The sequence below is a fragment of the Balaenoptera borealis genome (assembly GCF_965194805.1).
Source record: "Balaenoptera borealis genome assembly, chromosome: 12".
Taxonomy (NCBI): Eukaryota; Metazoa; Chordata; class Mammalia; order Artiodactyla; family Balaenopteridae; genus Balaenoptera; species Balaenoptera borealis.
The window spans coordinates 9,609,433-9,631,939 of record NC_138869.1 but is presented as its reverse complement, the minus strand read 5'-3'; the positions used below and the strand labels follow the sequence as shown (position 1 = coordinate 9,631,939).

The following is a 22,507-nucleotide window of genomic DNA, read 5'->3' as shown; positions in this document are numbered from 1 at the left end:
GTTTTTTAAGGGTGATGAAGACATTCAAGGGTTTTAAGCATCCCACCGTCTCGGCAGTGTGGGATGGACGGAAGGGAGAAGAGGGCAGGCAGGTGAGAGGCCACTGCGGCCGTGGAGGTGGGAAACCGGGGTGTCTCGGGCTGGGATGGAGGTGGTGGGCATGAAGAGGAGTGAATGGTTTGAGAGAGATTTAAGAGTGAGGATTAGCAAGATTTGGTGAGATTACAGAGTGTAATGATGGAACAGCAACTACTTTTCGTCTTTCTCATAAAAGATATCCATCAGGGATTCACCAGCCTGTGCTTGGTATTATCTATTTTTTTTTAAATTTTATTATTTATTAATTAATTAATTTTATTTTTGGCTGCTTTGGGTCTTCGTTGCTGCGCGCGATCTTTCTCTAGTTGTGGCGAGCAGGGGCTACTCTTCGTTGCGGTGCACGGGCTTCTCATTGCGGTGGCTTCTCTTGTTGCAGAGCACGGGCTCTAGGTGCGCGGGCTTCAGTAGTTGTGACTCACGGGCTCAGTAGTTGTGGCTTGTGGGTTCTAGAGCGCAGGCTCAGTAGTTGTGGTGCACGGGCTTAGTTGCTCTGCAGCATGTGGGATCTTCCCGGACCAGGGCTCGAACCCGTGTCCCCTGCATTGGCAGGCGGATTCTTAACCACTGCGCCACCAGGGAAGTCCCTGTGCTTGGTATTAATCAGCTCCTGTCTGTACTACTCAGGAGAAGGACTGATTGCCCGTTTAGAAACCTATGGGTTGATCAACGGGGCTTCCATTCTTTGGGCCAACACTTATTAGGCATGTTTCATGTGCCAACCACTGTGCTAGGCACCAGAAATACAAACAAAATGTGACACAGTATTTTGAAGTGGAAAGAGCATTGGAACAGGCAGACATGGGTTCAAATTCCCGCCTCACCACCTCCTGGGCTCCAGGGAAAATTTGAAGTCCTTTAACCTTTTGGAGCCTCAGTTCGTAACACGGGGATCAAAACACTCAACATCCAGAGTTGGTGTGGAGATTAATGAGAAGTGTATGGAAAACAAGGGCAGTGTGTGACTCAATAAATGTTCACTCCCACCACTCCAGCCCAGCTCTTCCTCTCTCCAGGGTTAAGTAGCTAGACTAAAACCAAATTCTATAAATCAGGTTTAAGAAAACATTCCTCAGTAGAAAACCCACAAGTTGATGGACCTAATAATATTTCCATAACACACAACTGCAGTCATTCTGGATGGGCGAGTTGCTGCCCTCCCAGGAAGCTTCCCGAAGTAAAGAAATATATTTTCTTTGGCTCTGTGTCTTAGCATTGATTTTCCTTACAGACTTTGGGATTCTGGTTTGCATGCTCATCCTGAGGCCGCATTTCCCCTCCTGACCCCCCGCCCCCGGCCCAGTCTCTCTGCTTTTCTCCTTCCTTCTTCCCTGTCCAGGTTTCTGGTGGCCTCCATCCAGCCCCTCGGGCTCCTAGTCCAGAATCAAGTGTCATGTTGGTGCCTTGGGTGTCCACATTGGGCTCTCCACCCACACAGGGGAAATGCCAATCCAAGCACAAGTCCCTGGAAAGGCCGCCCAGGTCTTGGCCTCTCCGTCTCCCAGGGAGCACACCTTCACAAGCCACACGTCCAGAGAGCTGCGGATTTCTTAGCCTCCCTTCCTGGGTGTATGTGTGTGTGCACGTGTGTGTGTGCACGTGCGTGAACAAAGAGGACACCCTTCCCCAGGGAGCTTGAGCCCGGCCCTTCCCCTTGCTTGGTGCCCCTGCCTCTCCTGTCACTACACAAAAGGCCGATTCCTGGTCACCTCTGCCCGCTTTCCCACCCAGAGCCCTGCTGGCCCATTTGTCACTCGCTGTGTTCCATTTATGCTCCACAGAGATATTTATTATGTCTTTTAATGTGGCTATGTTTTTTCTCTCTCTTTTCATACTTTTTCTGTCATTTCATATATTTGGAGCAGCGGAAAGCCTCAAAGCATGACCTGACGACACCACCTCAAGCAGAAGCCTCCCAGGTCCTCTGCACACATTTCTGTTAGCCCGCTAGCTACCTGGTATTAAAAGCATTTACACGGCTGACTCCGCAGCTTGCCCAAAGCCATAGGTCAAGTAGCAGAGCCAGGATTTGAACTTCAGTCTACTGACTCCAAGGCCTCTTGTCTAGAACACTGAGGAATAAACAACTGGCACAAAACAGGTGCTCAGTTGATGTTTGTTGAGTGACTTAATGTTAGACTCCCATTGCTATCTTGTAGATTTATCATAATCCTCCTTTGTTTTTTCTTCCCTAAGCTAACACTGTATCCCTCTCCTTAGAAATGCAAGGTCAGTGAACACCTAATTCTTACCTATCCTGCCCTTCCCATGCGCAGAGCAAACATTACAATTGGTCAGACTCTCTCTTATAGCCCAGACCTTGATGCATGACCCCTCCTTTCCCAGCACTTCAGACACTCACTATTAGTTGATGAGCATTTGGCCTCCCAGAGGAGACACAAATTTTTCTTTTATCAACTGAAGGTCCTAAATCTCTTGAAAAACAAAACAGGAAAATTTTATAAATTAGTTTCATGCAGTGGTCTCCTTCTATTGCCCTGGAATTTTTACTTCGTACTCTAATTTTGGCCTAAAACCTGAAAAACAAACACATTTAGAAATAATACAATTCTGTGGTCCTGGTTATCTGTAAACAGCCCACAACTGAGAACATTTGCTATAACTTCCCATAATGTTGCTTATATTTGAGTAAGGTTCAATTTCTCTTACTTAGTTTCACACCAAACCAGTGAGGTGAGTATTGTTCATTTTTTACCGATGAGGAAAATGAAGCTCAGAGAGGTTAAGTGACTTGGCTAAAGTTGCACAGTAGGTAAGTGGCAGAACCTGTAACACAGCCCAGATCTTTTCATATCTAATCTTTGTATTGCCTACTATATCAGTGCATTTCTACTGTTCTTTTGTTTTTCTAGAACAATACTTTTCAAGTGCCAGAAACATGAATATGACCTTCATAATCATTTTTGTTTCAACATTATCTTTGACTAATAGGATAAAACATTCACAGAATCACTGATTTTTATTTGTTAAAGATCTCTTTTTGTATTTTGTATTGTTTTGTTTTGCTTTATCATTGTTTGCCTTTTACATTTTATACGTATGGTACTGTGAGTGCCAGAGTTGCTGTTCTGCGTCCTCAGTGCTCAGTGAGGTGCCAGCCCCTGACACATGTTTTCAGAGCTGTCCCAAACTGTGATCCCAAAGGTGACACAACCTTAAAGCTCAGGCTTGGCAAGGAGGTCCCACGGCACATAATCTTACTTTTTTAATGAAGATGACTGAGTAAATGTATAACCACATTTGATTTAAGTTCTACGCAAGCCTTTTCATAGGTCAGACACCACAAATCACACAGATTTCTAAAAATAACTTTAAAAAAATAGGTATCCTGTGTTTTAGCAAGGAAAATACAGTCATTGTCAGATCATGATTTGTATGAAATGCTTTGTGACTCGATCAACTACCAGCTGACCTCAGGATGCAAACCTTAGCTGGCTCTACCCCTCCTGTGGGTTTTCCACACTGTTTTTGTAGCTTTCATTTAAAATAATGTTAGCTGGAGCCTCCACTATAACCAGGTCATTGTTCTCCTGCTTCAACTGTTCCTCCAGCAGAGCTGACAATAGAAGCCGTCACTCTGGCTCTGCTTAAGTACAAAGCCATTGTCAAGTGGACCCAAGGACCTCCTGGGCTCAGGGCTTTTATCATCAGCCCCAGTGACCTACAAATATCCATCAGGGTCAACAGTGAGTAAATCACTGTCCTGTGTAACATCATCATCATAATAACTTCCTTACTATGGGGCATGTAATCTACTGAGTCTTTTACATGAATTAGTTATTCATGTAATTTTAACTTTCACAACACCTCTATGGAGCAGATACTGCAATTTTCTTTACACAGATAATGAAATCATTAAGCTAAGTGAAAGAAGCCAATCACAAAAGGCCACATAGCGTATGATTGCATTTTTAAATTATTTGTTCTAGTTTGTACTATAGTTTTGCAAGGTGTTACCACTGGGAGAAACTGGATAAAAGGCACATGGATCTCTCTCTTTTATTTATTACAACTGCATGGAATTTACAGTGATCTAAAAATACAAAATATAATTTAAAAACATACTCAATCTCTTTCCTGTTCCTTTCCTCCCCAAATAAGAATTTTTCCAGGAGCAGCATGTCCCTGTTCTTTAAATGATGTTGCTATTTCGTGGCATCTTTTACTTTTGGAAACCACAGGCCCAGTTCATTGACACTATGAATTTTTCAAGAGCTGACCAAAGTGTTGGATGCACCAAAAATGTTTATTGACTCCAAAAGGTGAAAAGAAAACCACAAAATCATTGACAAATGTTTACATATCTACAAACTATGATCCTACATCGAACAGTCAGCTGTAACTCAACTCAGCTCATATACTTCTGTGTGTGTGTGTGCATGAATGTGTGTGTGTGTGTGTGTGTGTATCATACATACTTAATATTTAATGTGGGGTTTCATGAGAATCTGAAACCCAGAGGTGACCTGGTTTGGAATCCTGTCTTTACCTCTTGTAGCTCTGTGGCTTTGGATACGTTTCTTAACTTCTTTGAGTCTCGATTTCAAAAGACCTTGAATAGCCAAAACAATCTTGAGAAAGAACAACATAGCTGGAGGAATAATGCTCCCTGACTTCAGACTACATTACAAAGCTACAGTGATCAAAACAGTATGGCACTGGCACAGAAACAGACATATAGATCAATAGAACAGGATAAGAAACCCATAAATGAACCCACACACATATGATCAATTAATCTATGACAAAGGAGGCAAGAATATTCAATGGAGAAAAGACAATCTCTTCAGTAAGTGATGCTGGAAAAACTGGACAGCTACATATAAAAGAATGAAATTAGAACATGCTCTAACACCATATACAAAAATAAACTCAAAGTGGATTAAAGACCGAAAAGTAAGACCAGAAACCATAAAACTCCTAAAGGAAAACACAGGCAGAACACTCTTTGACACAAATCATAGCAATATTTTTTTTGGATCCGTCTCCTAAAGCAAAGGAAACAAAAGCAAAAATAAGCAAATGGTACCTAATTAAACTTAAAAGCCTTTGTACAGCAAAGGAAACCATCCACAAAATGAAAAGACACTCTACAGAATGGGAGAAAATATTTGCAAATGATATGACTGATAAGAGGTTAACATCCAAAACATATACACAGCTCATACAACTCAACATCAAAAAAACAAACAACCTGATTAAAAAATGGGCAGAAGATCTGAATAGACATTTTTCCAAAGAGGAGATGCACATGGCCAACAGACACATAAAAAGATGCTCAACATCACTAATCACCAGGAAAATGCAAATCCAAACCACAGTGAGAGATCACCACACATCAGCCAGAATAGTTATCATCAAAAAGAACACAAACAACAAATGTTGATGAGGATGTGGAGAAAAGGGAACCCTCATACACCATTGGAGGGACAGTAAATCAGTGCAGTCACTGTGGAAACAGTATGAATGTTACTCAGAAAACTAAAAATAGAACTACCCAGTAATTCCACTCCTGGGCATATATCTGAAGGAAACAAGAATGCTAAATCGAAAAGATACATGTACCTGAAAACGGAAAATAGAGCTACCGTGTGACCCAGCAATCCCACTCCTGGGCAGATATCTGAAGAAAAACTTGGTTCAAAAGGATACATGCACCCCAATGTTCACTGCAGCATTATTTACAGTTGCCAAGATATGGAAGCAACCTAAGTGTCCATCAACAGATGAATGCATAAAGAAGATGTGACACACACACACACACACACACACACACACACACACACACACACAATGGAATATTACTCAGCCATAAGAAAGAATGAAATCTTGCCACTTGCAAGAGCATGGATGGACTTGGAGGGTATTATGCTAAGTGAAATAAGTCAGACAGAGAAAGACAAATACTGTATGATATCCCTTAATCTAAAAAATACAAATGAATATAATAAAAAAGAAACAGACTCACAGATATAGAGAACAAATTAGCAGTTACTAGTGAGGAGAGGGAAGTAGGGAGGGGCAACATGGGTGTAGGGGATTCAGAGGTACAAACTACTATGTATAAAATTAGGGACTTCCCTGGTGGTCCACTGGTTAGGACTCCACGCTCGCACTGCAGGGGGCGCAGGTTCGATCCCTGGTCGGGGAACTACGATCCTACATGTTATGCGGCATGGCCAAAAGATAAAAATTAAATAAAATTAGCTACAATGACATATTGTACAATAGAGGGAATACAGCCAATATTTTATAATAACTATAAATGGAGCATAACTTTAAAAATTGTGAATCACTATATTGTACACTTGAAATTATATAATATTGTACATCAACTATAGTACAATGAAAAAAATTATAGTACAATTTGGATATTGATAGAATTCACCAATTTTAGCTCTATTCAATGTAGAGTACTTAAAACACACACACACACACACACACACACACATTATATAATCCAGTTATATAATGGATTATAACTCACAGTGCAGTTATAATCCATTACCATGAAATAAGCCCATTTAAAGTGTACAGTTCAATTATTTTAGTATATTCACAAACTGGTACAACTATCACCACTATCTAATTCCAGAACATTTTTATCAACCCAAAAAGAAATTCCCAGCCCATTAGCAGTTACTGCTCATCTCTTCCCCCACCTCCATCCCCACTAAACCTAGGCCACTACTAATCAACTTTCTGTCTCTGTGGATTTGCCTTTTCTGGACATTTCATATAAATGCAATCATATGCTATGTGGCCTTTTGTGATTGGCTTCTTTCACTTAGCTTAATGTTTCAAGGGTCATCCATCTCATAGAACATATTAGAATTTCATTCCTTTTTAAGGCTGAATAATATTTCATTGCATGGGATACAAATTTTATTTATCCATTTATCAGTCGATGGACATTTATGTCATTTCTAGTTCTTTGTTATTATGAATAATGCTGCTGTGAATACTGTTGTGTGTGTTTTTGTGTGGAGGCACATTTACTGGGTCATTTGGTAACTCGATGGAACTGCCAGACTGTTTTCTACAGCATCTGTACCATGTTTCACTCCCACCAGCAGTGTACGAGGCTTCTAATTACTCCACATTCTCACCAACACTTATCTGTCTTTTTGATTATGGCCATGCGAGTGGGTGTGAAGTATCTCATTGTAGTTTTGATTTGCATTTTCTTAATGACTAATAATACCGAGCATCTTTTAATGTGCTTATTGCCCATTTGTATATCTTTGGGTGGAGATAGGCTACTTTTAAAAGTCCTGAAGGTACTTGATGATAAAGGGAATGTAACAATGTGTTTACTGCATTTTGATGTTGCAATAGAAGAAAAAAAATATATGTACTTACACACTCACTATTGAGACATTTTCTGAGCACCTATGATATTCCAGCTACCAGGAGGTACAGAGATAAGAAAAAACCCTACCGTCAATCATGAGAGGTGGCATGGATAAGATGTTGCAGTCAGGTTCCTGGCACTTTTATAAAGGTCTGCTTCTGACTTAACATATCATCCAGATGATTCATCTTCGTCCCTGGCAGGGGCAGAAAGCCAATGAGACAAGATCCCTGATCGCTAGTAGCTCACTGTCTAGTGGGGGAGACAAGCACAGAAAGACACCACTGCCATCCCATATGGTCAAGACAATGGCGGTTGTCTGTCCAAAGAGGCATGGGAGCACAGAGCAGGGAGCAATTAATTCTGCTAAGCATCTAGGAAGGGTGCATAGGGGAGATGACATTTGAATTTGGTGTTAAAGGATGTCTAGAGGCTTGGCAGATGGAGAAAGCGGAAGGGTGTTCTAGGCTGGACAAAGGCATGACATCAGGGCTGATCATGAGCAGAGGCGGAGGGTGCAAAGTCAAGATGGAAGGGAGTGAGGGCCGGGCTGTGTAGAGCCGCACAAAGGAGCTTCTGTCTACACAGTGTAAATTTGGAGATTTTTTTAAAGCAGAAGAATGGTGTGATTGAATCTGAGGCTTAAGTGATCAGTGTGGGGCAGTCAGGTAGATGATTTAAGAGGCTGGCAAACTCTCTAAAGGGTCAAATAGTAAACATTTTTTGCCTTGACAAAATATGATCTTCATCCCAGCTTCTCAGCTCCACTATTGTAGCGTGAAAGCAGCCATAGACAATACTTACATGTATAAGCCTGGCTGTGTCCAAATACAGCTCATTTACAAAACAAGGCAGAGTCTATTTGCACGGTTTACTGACTGCTAGATTAGGCCAAGGGAAGAATGAAAGTAAGTAGGCCCCTGACTATCCAGAAGTTCTCTTATTGGTGGTGAAAATCAAAACCAAACTAGGGAAGTTTTTGTTTTTGTTTTAATAGATCTTTATTGGAGTATAATTGCTCACAATACTGTGTTAGCTTCTGTGGCACAACAAAGAGAATCAGCATATGCATACACATGTCCCCAAATCCCCTCCCTCTTGAGCCTCCCTCCCATCCTCCCTATCCCACTCCTCTAGGTCATCGCAAAGCACAAAGCTGATCTCCCTGTGCTATGCTGCTGCTTCCCACCAGCCAACTATTTTACATTCGGTAGTGTATATATGTCGATGCTACTCTCACTTCGCCCCAGCTTTGCTCTCCCACCCTATATCCTCAAGTCCATTCTCTACGTCTACCTCTTTATTCCTGCCCTCTAACTAGGTTCATCAGTACCATTTTTTTTTTTTTTTAGATTCCATATATATGCGTTAGCATACGGAATTTGTTTTTCTCTTTATGACTTACTTCACTAGGTATGACAGTCTCTAGGTCCATCCACCTCACTACAAATAACTCAATTTCGTTTCTTTTTATGGCTGAGTAATATTCCATTGTATATATGTGCCACATCTTCTTTATCCATTCATCTGTCGATGGACATTTAGGTTGGTTCCTTGTCCTGGCTATTGTAAATACTGTTGCAATGAACACTGGGGTGCATGTCTCTTTTTGAATTATGGTTTTCTCAGGGTATATGCCCAGTAGTGGGATTGCTGGGTCATATGGTAGTTCTAGTTTTAGTTTTTTACAGAACCTCCATACTGTTTTCCATAGTGGTTGTATCAATTTACATTCCCACCAACAGTGTAGGAGGGTTCCCTTTTCACCACACCCTTTCCAGCATTTATTGTTTCTAGCTTTTTTGATAATAGCCATTCTGACTGGTGTGAGGTGATACCTCACTGTAGTTTTGATGTCCATTTCTCTAATAATTACTGATGTTGAGCATCTTTTCATGTTCCTCTTGGCCATCTATATGTCTTCCTCGGTGAAATGTCTATTTAGGTCTTCCGCCCATTTTTTAACAGGATTGTTTGTTTTTTTGATATTGAGCTCCATGAGCTGTTTGTATATTTTGGAGATTAATCCTTTGTCTGTTGTTTCATTTGCAAATATTGTATCCAACTCTGAGTGTTGTCTTTTTGTCTTGTTGATGGTTTCCTTTGCTGTGCAAAAGCTTTTAAGTTTAATTAAGTCCCATTTGTTTATTTTTGTTTTTATTTCTGTTACCTAGGAGGTGGGTCAAAAAAGATCTTGCTGTGGTTTATGTCAAACAGTGTTCTTCCTATGTTTTCCTCTAAAAGTTTTATAGTGTCTGGTCTTACATTTAAGTCTTTAATCCATTTTGAGTTTATTTTTGGTTATAGTGTTAGGTGTTCTACTTTTATTCTTTTACATGTAGCTGTCCAGTTTTCCCAGCACCACTTATTGAACAGACTGTCTTTTCTCCATTGTATATCCTTACCTCCTTTGTCGTAAATTAGTTGACCATAGATGCGTGGGTTTATCTCTGGGCATTCTATCCTGTACCATTGATCTATATTTCTGTTTTTGTGCCAGTACCATACTGTCTTGATTACTGTAGCTTTGTGGTATAGTTTGAAGTCAGGGAGCCTGATTCCTCCAACTCCATTTTTCTTTCTCAAGATTGCTTTGGCTATTCAGGTCTTTTGTGTTTCCATACGAATTGTAAGATTTTTTGTTCTAATTCTGTGAAGAATGCCATTGGTAGTTTGATAGGAATTGCAGTGAATCTGTAGATTGCTTTGGGTAGTATAGTCATTTTCACAATATTGATTCTTCCAATCCAAGAACATGGTATATATCTCCAACTGTTTATGTCATCTTTGATTTCTTTCATCAGCATTTTACAGTTTTCTGAGTACAAGTCTTTCGCCTCCTTAGGCAGGTTTATTCCTAGGTATTTTATTCTTCTTGTTGCAGTAGTAAATGGGAGTGTTTCCTTAATTTCTCTGATTTTTCGTTGTTGGTGTATAGGAATGCCAGAGATTTCTGTGCATTAATTTTGTATCCTGTAATCTTACCAAATTCATTGATTAGTTCTAGTAGTTTTCTAGTGGCATCTTTAGGATTCTCTATGTATAGTATCATGTCATTGGCAAACAGTGACAATTTTACTTCTTCTTTTCCAATTTGTATCCTTTTATTTCTTTTTCTTCTCTGATTGCTGTGGCTAAGACTTCCAAAACTATGTTGAATAAGAGTGGTGAGAGTGGACATCCTTGTCTTGTTCCTGATCCTAGTGGAAATGCTTTCAGTTTTTCACCATTGAGTATGATGCTTGCTGTGGGTTTGTCATATATGGCCTTTATATGTTGAGGTACGTTCCCTCTATGCCCATTTTCTGGAGAGTTTTTATCATAAATGGGTGTTGAATTTTGTCAAAAGTTTTCCTGCATCTATTGAGATGATCATATGGTTTTTATTCCTTAATTTGTTAATGTGGTGTATCTCATTGATTGATTTGCGTATATTGAAGAATCCTTGCATCCTTGGGATAAATCCCACTTGATCATCGTGTACGATCCTTTTAATGTGCTGTTGGATTCTGTTTGCCAGTATTTTGTTCAGCATTTTTGCATCTATGTTCATCAGCGATATTGATCTATAATTTTCTTTTTTTGTGATATCTTTTTCTGGTTTTGGTATCAGGGTGATGGTGGCTTCATAGAATGAATTTGGGAGTGTTTCTCCCTCTGCAATTTTTTGGAAGAGTTTGAGAAGGATGGTTGTTAGGTCTTCTCTAAATGTTTGATAGAATTTGCCTGTGAAGCCATCTGGTCCTGGACTTTTGTTTGTTGGAAGATTTTTAATTACGGTTTCAATTTCATTACCTGTGATAGGTCTGCTTATATTTTCTAATTCTTCCTGGTTCGGTCTTGGAAAATTGTGCCTTTCCAAGAATTTGTCCATTTCTTCGTGGTTGTCCATTTTATTGGCATATAGTTGTTTGTAGTAGTCTCTTCTAATCCTTTGGATTTCTGCAGTGTCAGATGTGATTTCTCCTTCTTCATTTCTAATTTTATTGATTTGCATCCTCTCCCTTTTTTTCTTGATGAGTCTGGCTAAGGGTTTATCAATTTGGTTTATCTTCTCAAAGAACCAGCTTTTAGTTTTATTGATCTTTGCTATTGTTTTCTTCATTTCTATTTCATTTATTTCTGCTCTGATCTTTGATTTCTTTCCTTCTACTGACTTTGGGTTTTCTTTGTTCTTCTTTCTCTACCTGTTTTAACTGTAGGGTTAGATTGAGATTTTTCTTGTTTCTTGAGGTGAGATTGAATTGCTGTAAACTTCCCTCTTAGAACTGCTTTTGCTGCAACCCATAGGTTTTGGGTCTTCGTGTATTCGTTGTCATTTGTTTCTATGTATTCTTTTATTTCTTCTTTGATTTCTTCAGTGACCTCTTGGTTAGTTAGTAGCGCACTGTTTAGCCTCCAGGTATTTGTGTTTTTTACAGTTTTTTCCTGTAATTGATTTCCAATCTCATAGCGTTGTGGTCAGAAAAGATGCTTGATACGATTTCAATTTTCTTAAATTTTCCGAGGCTTGATTGTGACCCAAGATGTGATCTATCCTGGAGAATGTTCCATGTGCACTTGAGAAGAAAGTGTATTCTGCCACTTTTGGGTGGAATGTTCTATAAATATTAATTAGATCTATCTGGTCTATTGTGTCATGTAAAGCTTGTGTTTCCTTACTTATTTTCTGTTTGGATGATCTGTCCATTGGTGTAAGTGGGGTGTTAAAGTTGCCTACTATTATTGTGTTACTGTCGATTTCTCCTTTCATGGCTGTTAGCATTTGCCTTATGTATTGAGGTGCTCCTATGTTGGGTGTTTATTTATAATTGTTATATCTTCTTCTTGGATTGACCCTTTGATCATTATGTAGTGTCCCTCCTTATCTCTTGTAACAGTCTTTATTTTAAAGTCTATTTTACCTGATATGAGTATTGCTACTCCAGCTTTCTTTTGATTTCATTTGCATGGAATATCTTTTTCCATCCCTTCACTTTCAGTCTGTATGTGTCCCTAGGTCTTAAGTGGGTCTCTTGTAGACAGCATATATATGGGTTTTGTTTTTGTATCCATTCAGCCAATCTGTGTCTTTTGGTTGGGGCATTTAATCCATTTACATTCAAGGTTAATATCGATATGTATGTTCCTATTACCATTTTCTTAATTGTTTTGGGTTTGTTTTTGTGGGTCTTTTTCTTCTCTTGTGTTTCCTGCTTAGAGAAGTTTCTTTAGCATTTGTTGTAAAGCTGGTTTGGTGGTGCTGAATTCTCTCAGGTTTTGTTTGTCTGAAAAGCTTTTGACTTCTCTGTCGAATCTGAATGAGATCCTTGCTGGGTAGAGTAATCTTGGTTGTAGGTTTTTCTCTTTCATCACTTTAAGTGTATCCTGCCACTACCTTCTGGCCTGCAGAGTTTCCACTGAAAAATCAGCTGATAACGTTATGGGGATTCCTCTGCATGTTATTTTTTGTTCTTCCACAAGGGAAGTTTTAGGTGAGGCAGATGCTACCTTCAGAGTGCCAGAAGAGTCAGGTCCTCAACATGGGCTGGGATGGAGAGTGGAACTCTGCCTCCCAGCCCCATCCAACCCTCAGCCAGCATTTGGTACGAGGCAAGGCAGAACTCCGAGGCTCTGCCAAAGCACACCATTCCTTCAGGCCACTGGAGTTCTCTGCCGGCCCCTGTGTTAGCCACGTGGGAGATATGGAGCCTAAATCAGGGACCATCCTGCCAAGGAACCACAGTCTGGGAAGAAGGAGCCTGGATAACAAGGTAGAAAGTCCTGGTGAAGCATAACTTGGTCTGGGACAGGAAGGCTTGATTCCAGGTAATTTAGAGAAGAATTTGTTCAGGGCACCCCCTGGAACCCAGAGGTGGGACGCACAGGTGGTCCTGGACCAGAGCCGGGAGCTGCATAGTTGGAAGCAGGTGCCTGTTTATTTCAGTGTCTGCTGCAGGCTTTGTAAGCCGGCTTTCTACCTCGGTGTGTGGAGGGCTCATCCATAAGCCTGGGGTGGAGACACAGAGAAAGTTTGTAAGTGGCCCTAAAAAAATAGGCAGGCTTTTCAAAAATCCGTTTAAAAGGCTCGGCCTGCTGATGAAAACTGTCAAGCTTCTTTGCTCTTGGCCGGGATTAAGTCAACCTAGGCAGTAACACTGGAATCGCACACTCACCAGTCTCTCTGATTGGCTGCTGGTGACATAATAGAAGTTCAGGAAGGTGACTGGTGGGCCAGGCACGGCTGCTGAGCCGTGAACCTAAAAAAGGAACGGGGGTGGGGTGGGGGGGGGAGCGGGTGGGAAGCCACCAACCAACACATTTTAAAGCATCGGGTTCCTGTTTTAAATAATAAAGATGGTGTTCAAGATAGTGATATCTCTGCATGGTCCCTAAGGTGTACCTGGGTTCCTTTGTGTTGCTTCTGCCTCCCCCGTCCCAGGTGTCTCACCCTCTCTCTCCCTGGAGACTTGCAGGCAAGTGCCGACAGGTCCCCCTCCACTCCCAGTCCCCCTCTCCCTGCCCAAACCTGCTCTCTGCAGCCCCGAGGCGGGCAGCCCAGGCCGGCTGAGCCCCCGGGGCTTTCCCTGCTCCAGCAGCCATGCCTGCAGCGTCTCCAGCTGTGCCCTGGTGCTGGGGCAGGCAGCTTCCTTGACAAATTCTCCAACAGAGCAAAGCCACAGCGGGAGCAATGAACAGGACGAGAAGCACGAACGTGTCGGCCCAGCTGGGAGAGGACTGTTTGCTTTAACACAACAGGGGCTGGGGCCGGGCTCACCAGGGGAGTCACTGCACATCCTCTGCCCTTGGCAGGCGGCGACCAGAGGAGAAGAGAACACAGGCAAAACAGCCGGTGGCCTCAAGGGACAGTGTGTGGGGCATTTTAGAAAGGCTCTGGGTTTGCAGAAGGGAACAGCACAACGTGGCAGGGAAGCCGTTGAGGTTGGGATTCTACCCCTGATGTGCTGCAAACTTGCTGTGTGATTTTTGGGCTCCTCTCTGAGTCTCTGTTGCCTCCCCTGTGGGATGCGGGATACAATCCAATCATCTCCAGGCCTTTTCCATCTCAGGCTTACGGAACACTGGTGTTCCAGGGGCAAAATGAGGTGTTCCCACACCAATAGTATTAACAATGCCTGGTGTTTATTAAGCTTCCTACTATGGGGCAGGTGCTGTGCCGGGGGCTTTACAGACACTAATGCTAATCTTGAGAATAATCCTGCCAAGTAGGTATCGTCTCCATTTTAGAAGAGGAAGCAGGTTCCAAGAGATTGACTAACCTGTCCACCGTCCCACAGCTAATACTCTTAATTTGAACCCGGGTCTTTCTGACTGCAAAGTCCCCCAAATATAATTATTTTTTTCCTTTTTGATTTGCTAAAAAAAAAAAAAAAAAGCTAATGACTAGTACTTGGTCAATTTTAAGTTTTTCTCCCAGTATTTTTCTTTGATGACTACTATCAGATAGTAGCAGAACATCCAAACCTCTTGGAAAATGAATACTGGAAATGAAATGAATGTACTGGAGACTCTTGGAAACTGGATCCTGAGGAAACCCGTCTGGAGCCTCAGCAGCTTGTCTCCTTCATGAACCAGTCTGCTTGAGGCACATCAGTGTGCAAGTTTAATCAAGCAGAACATTTCTGACCCAACTAGATGCTAAGTACATCAACGTATTCTCAGCTAAATCATGGTTCGTATGAGACATAGAAATGCAGGTGTTTCATCATCTTCTGCAAAGGAAGCTGACTTCCAGGTGCTCTGCGACTGAAAACAGGTTTGAGCACCCTGGTTCTGACTCCATGAAGGTGCAATTTACGGGCAGGAAAACTTCCTGGACGAACAGAGTGAGGGAGAGCTCTCTCAGCACCTTAGAAAACCCAGCCCTGCGAGGTGTCTGCTTCTCTTCCCTGGGAGTCAGAAGATGTCCTTTCCCTTTAAATGTGCACCTGGAAAGTTCTCTATCAAAGCAGACTGACACAGGCAGGCCCTCCACCCTGCCAACAAGAGCAGTCACTGAGATCCAGGGTGGCTGTTGACTAGCTGGCGGGGTTAGCACGGATGGAGTAGCGGGACCACGGACAGAAGGGGGGCACTTGCCATGAAGGGACCACACGCCACAGGCCCAGGCGGTGGAGCCCGCCATCTCCTGACTCCCACAGCTGCCCTCGGACCTCACCTCTCTCCCTTTGAGGCTCAGGCCACGAGCCAGAACACTTTTCCTCTTGCTGACCTCCGACATTCGCTGCAGGCCTTGGAGCCCTGCTCACCAGCGCCCCCAGGATCACATTCCCTGCTGCTGTCCTGGCGATTTCTGACATCTACGTGCACAACTCACCCTTCAACTATGTTTCTCAGGACAGCATTGCTGTTTCAGGAAGGTGGCCAGGGTCTAATCGTTCTGCAGTCCCATCTCCACTATGTAAACTGCTACAAATTTTAAGAGACGTGTGTGCTGAGAAGTCTTAAAATAAAGTCAAGCCAGCGTGCTGGTGCAGGAATCTTAGTACAGATCCAGACTTTTACTGAACTCCTACTGAAAGCGAGGTGTTACGATGCATATTATCCCACTGGATCCTAAAGGTAAGCATTTGAACATTTACTTTTGTATTTATAGTTAATCTAGCTCTAAAAAGGGTTTGGGCATCTCTAAAAAAGCAGTTGCGGTACTACTATGTGATGTCAGGATTAATATCACTACAGTTTTACAGATGAAAAAAAAAAAACCCTGACGGGACTTCCCTGGTGGTCCAGTGGGTAGGACTCTGCACTCCCAAGGCAGGGGGCCCAGGTTCGATCCTTGGTAGGGGAACTAGATCCCGCATGCCACAACTAAGAGTCCGCATGCCGCAACTAAGAATCCGAATGCCACAACTAAATATCCCGCATGCAGCAATTAAGTCCCGACACAGCCAAATTAATTAATGAATTAAGCAATCAATTAATTAAAAAAAAAACAAACCCTGAGACTTAGAATAAATGTTGTCCCCAAGGCTACATAGTAATTGGTATAATGGAAACTTGAACTTAAATCTAAGAGGTATAGTGAGAAGAACAGAGTGCAAAATGGGAATATTAACATCCACCTGGCAGGGTTATTGTAGGAAAATGATACAATTTATGTGAAGGGGAGGAGAGCAGCAGCAATGTTGCCTTCCTTCCCCTCCATCTTCAGGTTCTGAGCTCTGTCCGTTATACCACTCTGCCTCCTCATCACCGCAGGCCATCAGAGAGGATATTATACATCAGCTTTACAGTGGATAAAATACTACCACAGTCATTTAATTTGAGCTTCATGCCAACCCTTGCCAAGTAGGCATTATCCCCATTTTCCAGACGAGGAAACCCAACTTTTTAGAGGATGAATGACCTCTTGGGGCCTCTCAGCTGACAAGCAGCAGGGTTGGGATTTGAACCCCAGTCTAACGACCCCCAGAGGTCACACCTTTCCCGTTAAACCACGCACTTTCTGAGTCGATAATTAAGCTTCTAACAGCAATAAGCATAGAAGGAATATGTATTTCCTTTAGATAAATTAATACTATGTGGAAATATCATTTGGGAATTGGAAAGTAGAAACGCTTTCTCTTCTGTTCTGTGAGTAAAAAGGAAAGAGAAACTGAGAAGTGTTCCCTACATAATCGTATGTACGTACGTAATCGAGTAAAATAATCATGTAGTTTATGGTTCACACGCAAACCTGATGGAAACATAAAAATATATATAAAAATAAAGCGTAAAAATATTCTGATAGAAACATCATAAAATATGCTTATTGCATATTTTAAAAATAAATGTATTTTACATTTATAAATGAGTTAAACATTTCTAAAACTTTCATTCTTTTGTTGGAAGAAAATCTGTTTCTTTTGTCTTGAATAAAGATATCTGGGAAACATATGTTTGTTGTTCTAGTTAAATAAAACCACTGACAGCTCTACATTTGTGGTGGCTGTGGCTGTACTCTTAATAAAAATAATGAAAATATTACCCAAGCCCCTCCCTGACCTGCTGACTTGGAAATAGGTCACCTCCCAGTGAATTCACAGTTATGTGCTTCGATTAGCATTGGATTCTGGAAGAGCTCCAAAATTTGAAAAACAAACTGCTTTCAGCATCTGGTCCTCCCAAAAAGGAAACCTTAAAATTATCTTTGAGTTATGAAGGATGCATAATAAGGTTATGTTAAACAACTAGAGTATAGTTACAAAAGAAAAACTGAAATGGAATCTCCTATACCAGGGATGGAATCAAGTCTAAATAAATATTTAAATCACAATGTAAATGCATTTGATTAAAATTTTCAATCAAGGTTTTTGGACTAAAGCATACATTGGAACCTTACTCATTTGGTTTCAATTAAGTTTTCAATATAAAAATATGTAATTGGCCAAGGAACAGGGTGTCAAAACCTCAGATCCCACAGGGCCAGGCAGGTAATATAAACCAGAGTTTGGAGAGATGAGTTCCCTCACCTGCAAAATGAGAATAATAAAAATATATGTCTCACAGCACTGTTATGAGGCTTAAGTTAGATAATGCCCGTGAAAAAGGATTCAGAGACATGTATATAGCTGTTAAGACTCTGCACAAAGAGTGGCCATTGTGTTTGTATAATCTGCTTTCTGTGAATGACATCACGATGTCCTAATAAGCTACTCTTTCTTTTACACACCCTCGACACACCCACAATCTTTCTTCTTTCCCATCTGTGATGAAGCTGATAAAATGGCACAGGAACATCTAAAAGAGGGAAGTCAAACAAAGTGGGATGTTTCTGCTTCATCATTTTCCTCAACAAACTTTTGTGAGAGCTTCCATGGGCAAGGCATGCGTGACTAGAAGAAAGGAATAGAGTTCTTACCGGGCATCCCATGAAGAGAGAACAGTCTTCATCGCACTTCAGAAAGAAACCAAGGTACAGACTGTCCGAAAAGGTCCAGGGGAGCACTGCCCAGGGGAGACATCGTGGAAGCCACAATTTTAAACTGTTCAGTGGCACATGAAAACAAAAAAAGGAGGGACTTCCCTGGCGGTCCAGTGGTTAACACTTCACCTTCCAATGTAGGGGGTGTGGGTTCAATCCCTGGTCGGGGAGCTAAGATCCCACATGCCTCATGGCCAAAAAACCAAAACAGAAAACAGAAGCAATATTGTAACAAATTCAATAAAGACTTTTAAAATGGTCCATATCAAAAAAAAAAAAAACTTAAAAAAGTAAAAAGGAACAGGTGAAATTAGTATTAATACTAGCATTAATGATATATTTAGCCAAGGTATCCAAAATATTATCATCTCAATATACAATCAATATTAAAAATTATTCATGAGCCATCCTACATTCTTTTTTTCATGCTAAGTCTTCGAAATCTGGCATAAATTCTACACTCACATCACATCTCACTTTGGAGCGGTCATATGTCAAGGGCTCTATGGCCACATGTCTAGTGGCCACCATGCTGGACTGCACAGGTCTGTGAGATCTTTGGAGAAAACGGCTAAAAAAAGTGTTAACATATAAACAGCCAATATTTGAATGTTTGTTCTATATTACAGGGGCTCTGAGGTGTTATAGCTGAAAAGATCTGGAAGAGAGTTGTTCCAGACAACTGAAAAGGAAAGAAACTGTTCTGAAAAGCGTTGTTGCCTTGGAACACAGACCCGGCTGCCGTGCTCCAATCTGGGAGTACTCTGCAAGGCCACGCGGCCCCAGAGCTTCCCTGGAGGACCAGCGGAGGCCGCTATCAAAGCTGCATCCCAGCCCAGCTTCTCCCTCTGCCTGCCCTCGCTGCCCTCGCTTTCTTCCAGGGGCTGTTCCTCCTCCACTCTCTGATAAACCTCCTGCAGGCCAATCCCCTTCTCAGAGTCTGTTTCCCAGGGAACCCGCCTACGACTTACATCCTCAGTGCTACATCGTCCTTCTCGAGGGAAACGACTCTATCAACAGACTGAGACTTTTGCCTGCCATAGTTGCCCAAGGACATGGAGGTCTGTGGGCCTCTTGCAGGATGATTAGCTACATCTCTGCAGCAAATGAGGAAAATACGTCATCACTGCAAATCCCCTCTTAGAAGTCCCTCCAGTCTCAGGAATCGTACTTACTTCTCTAATTTCTATAAGACATTGAGAAACTTGCCACTCAGTATGCGACTGTGGTAAGACTGGATGTCATCGGACATCACGATGGGCCCCCCGTTTCGGCACTGCTGCCTCACATGTGAGGCGTGTAGATACTCAAGTCGAAGGTCCCAGCAGCTCTTCTGAGAGCACCACCGGCTCTGGGGCAGGCTGAGGAGTCCTACTCTCCAGCAGAGGGCTGGAAGCAACGTACCCAGGCATTTCTCGGCATTGCACTGGAGGGCAGCCAAACGGAGTAGGACCTCCTCTGAGTTGTCCCTGCATCCTAAGGTCTAGCTTGGCTTAGAGATGAGAGGCAGCCCTGGTTTGAGACCCTAAAACTAAACTCTAAATTCTCAGGCAAAAAAATTAAAGCCCTACTTGCTGTTCCCTGTCAACTCCTTAACTCCCACCATTCCTCTAAGGCCATCTCAAGGGACTTCTCCATAAGACCTTTCTTCTATTTTTAAAAGTTTTATTGAGATATAATTCACATACCATACAATTCACTGTTTAATGCACTTAAACCACTGAACTTAAGTACAATTCAATGGTTTTTGGTGTATTCACAGAGTTGTGCAACCATAACCACGATCAGTTTTAGAACATTTTCAATAACCCAAAAAGAAACCCCTCATCTCTTAGCTGTCATTCCCAAGCCCCCTCGATGACCCACCTCCGGCCTCAGGTAACCACTCACCTACTTTCTCTATACATTTGTCTATTCTGGGTATTCAACAGACACTGAGTCACACAATATGGGGTCTTTTGTGTGTGGCTTCTTCCCCTGAGCATAATGTGCTCAAGGTGCACGCACGTTGCAGCATGTGTCAGCACTTCATTCTTTCCTATTGCTGAGTAATATTCCATTGTAAGGGATATACCACATTTTCTTTATCCACTCATCATGATGGACACTGGGATGTTTCCACTTCTTGGCTATTGTGGATCACGGTGCTGTTGAGTATTTACATACACGTTTTTGTTTGGGCATCTGTTTTCATTTCTCTTGGGTGCATAGCTTAAAGTGGGGTTGTTGGATGATGTGGTAACTGTTTCACCATTTGAGGAAGTGCCAGATGGTTTTCCACAGCAGCTGCACCCTCAATTCCCACAATCAGTGGCTGAGGGTTCTGATTCTCCACATCTTCACCAATGCTTGCCATTTTCTTTTTTTTTGATTTGGGCCACCCTAGTGGGTGTAAAGTGGTAGCTCATTGTGGTTTGATTTGCATTTTCCTGATGACTAATGATGTCGAGCATCTTTTCATGTGCTTATTGGCTGTTTATCTTCTTTGGGAAAATGTCTATTCAGATCCTTTGCCCATTTTAAAATATAGCTGTCTTCTTATTATTGAATTAAATAGTTCTTTATATATCCTAGGTACAAGGACCTTCTCCAATATATGATTTGCAAATATTTTCTCCCATTCTGTGGGTTGTCTTTTCACTTTCTTGATGGTGTCCGTTGAAGCACAAAAGTTTAAAATTTTGATGATGTCTAGTATATTTTTTTCTTTTGTTGCTTGTGCTTTTGGTGTTATGTCTAAGAAACCGTTGACTAATTCAAGGTTATGCTTTACTCATGTTTTCTTCTAAGAGTTATATATTTTTTGCTGTTACACTTAGGCTTTGATCCATTTGAGTTAATTTTGGTATGGTGTGAGGTAAGGGTTCAGCTTTTTTGACCCTCCCAATTGAGTGTGACCTTTCCCACTTTGTCAGTCAGGATAGGCTAGGTTATATTGCAGTAACAAGTATTTCCCAAATCTCAGAGGCTACAACCACAAATGTTTGTTTTCCACTCATGCTAAGAGTGCATCGTGGGTCAGCTGTGGCTCTGCTCCACGTTTTCTTCACTCTGTGACCAAGACTGTTGGTGCTGCCTCTCCCTGGAACACTGCCAGTCCTATGGCAGGGGGAAACAAGACAGGATAGACTCTGGGCTGACTCCTTTTCTGTCCAGAAGTGACATGTGTCTCTTCCATTCTCACTTCATTGGCCAAAACAAGTCATAAGGCTAAATCTGATGACTATGGGGGAAGAAAATTAATCCTCCCATAGGGCAGGCACTCCAGGGAGGAAACACTGATCATTCATGGGAACAGGAATACCATTGAACACTTCCTCACTATCCCCTGTATGACTTGATGCCTTGTTCTCCTCCTGGTTTTCCTTCCGAACTCAGCATGCCAGGACCTGAATTTATCACCGTCCTCATGCCACCCCAAAATCTGCTCCTCCTCCTCCTGAACCCCCGACTTGGGAAACAGCACCCCATTCTCCTGGTTGCCCCAGCCAGAACCTTGACACCACCTTCTCCATATTCAACCATCAAGCTGTACTGAGTCTGCTTCCTAAACATCAGTTGAAGTTGTCTCTCTGGGTCCATTCTTGGTGACTGTGCCCTAGACCACCATTGTCTCTCCACTGGACGATCGGAGTCCTGTCCCTTCAGATCCATTCTCCATGCTGAGGCCATAATCATTTCCATAAAATGAAAATCGCTTTCCACTCTCCAGCTCAAAATCCCTGCTGGCTCTTCATTGCTCTGGGGATAATGATTAATACACTAACAGGCCTTGTAAGACCTTTCATGATCTGGCTTCAGTCATCTCTCCAGCCTCACTTCTGTACGGAATCAGCCTGACATTTTATTGCTCTTGAGCTAACTTTAGTTCCCTAAATGCATGGTGATGACTTCACTCAGGGCTTTTATCCGAATAAACACAGAGAGAATGCTGAGAATAGCGCCTGACACACTGGGAGGACTCGAACAATACTTGCCTTTACTTTTATGTATCTTCATAGCAGCCTATAGTGACCCCTATAATTCAGCATTTATCAGACAAACATAATTCACAATTTACTGACCTGACTACTTTTCTGCATTGTAAGGTCCTTAGAGTTGGGTTGACATGTACTTAGCATTTATTAAAC

At 42.0% G+C, this 22,507-nt stretch overlaps 1 protein-coding gene across 10 annotated transcripts in view; it reads right to left on the bottom strand.

Moving 5' to 3' along the window:
* The window catches only part of LOC309607261 (phosphatidate cytidylyltransferase, mitochondrial), a 272,769-nt gene that overhangs the window by 178,052 nt on the left and 72,210 nt on the right, over positions 1 to 22,507 (bottom strand). Inside the window, exon 8 of one of the 10 annotated variants that reach the window (XM_082345572.1) lies at positions 902 to 13,460. The exons of the other annotated variants lie outside the window; for them this stretch is intronic. Coding sequence (XP_082201698.1) covers positions 13,285 to 13,460 — 176 coding nt within the window. The 3' untranslated portion in view covers positions 902 to 13,284. Of the gene's footprint in view, positions 1 to 901; positions 13,461 to 22,507 lie in introns of those variants that run through there. 10 annotated transcript variants of the gene reach the window in all.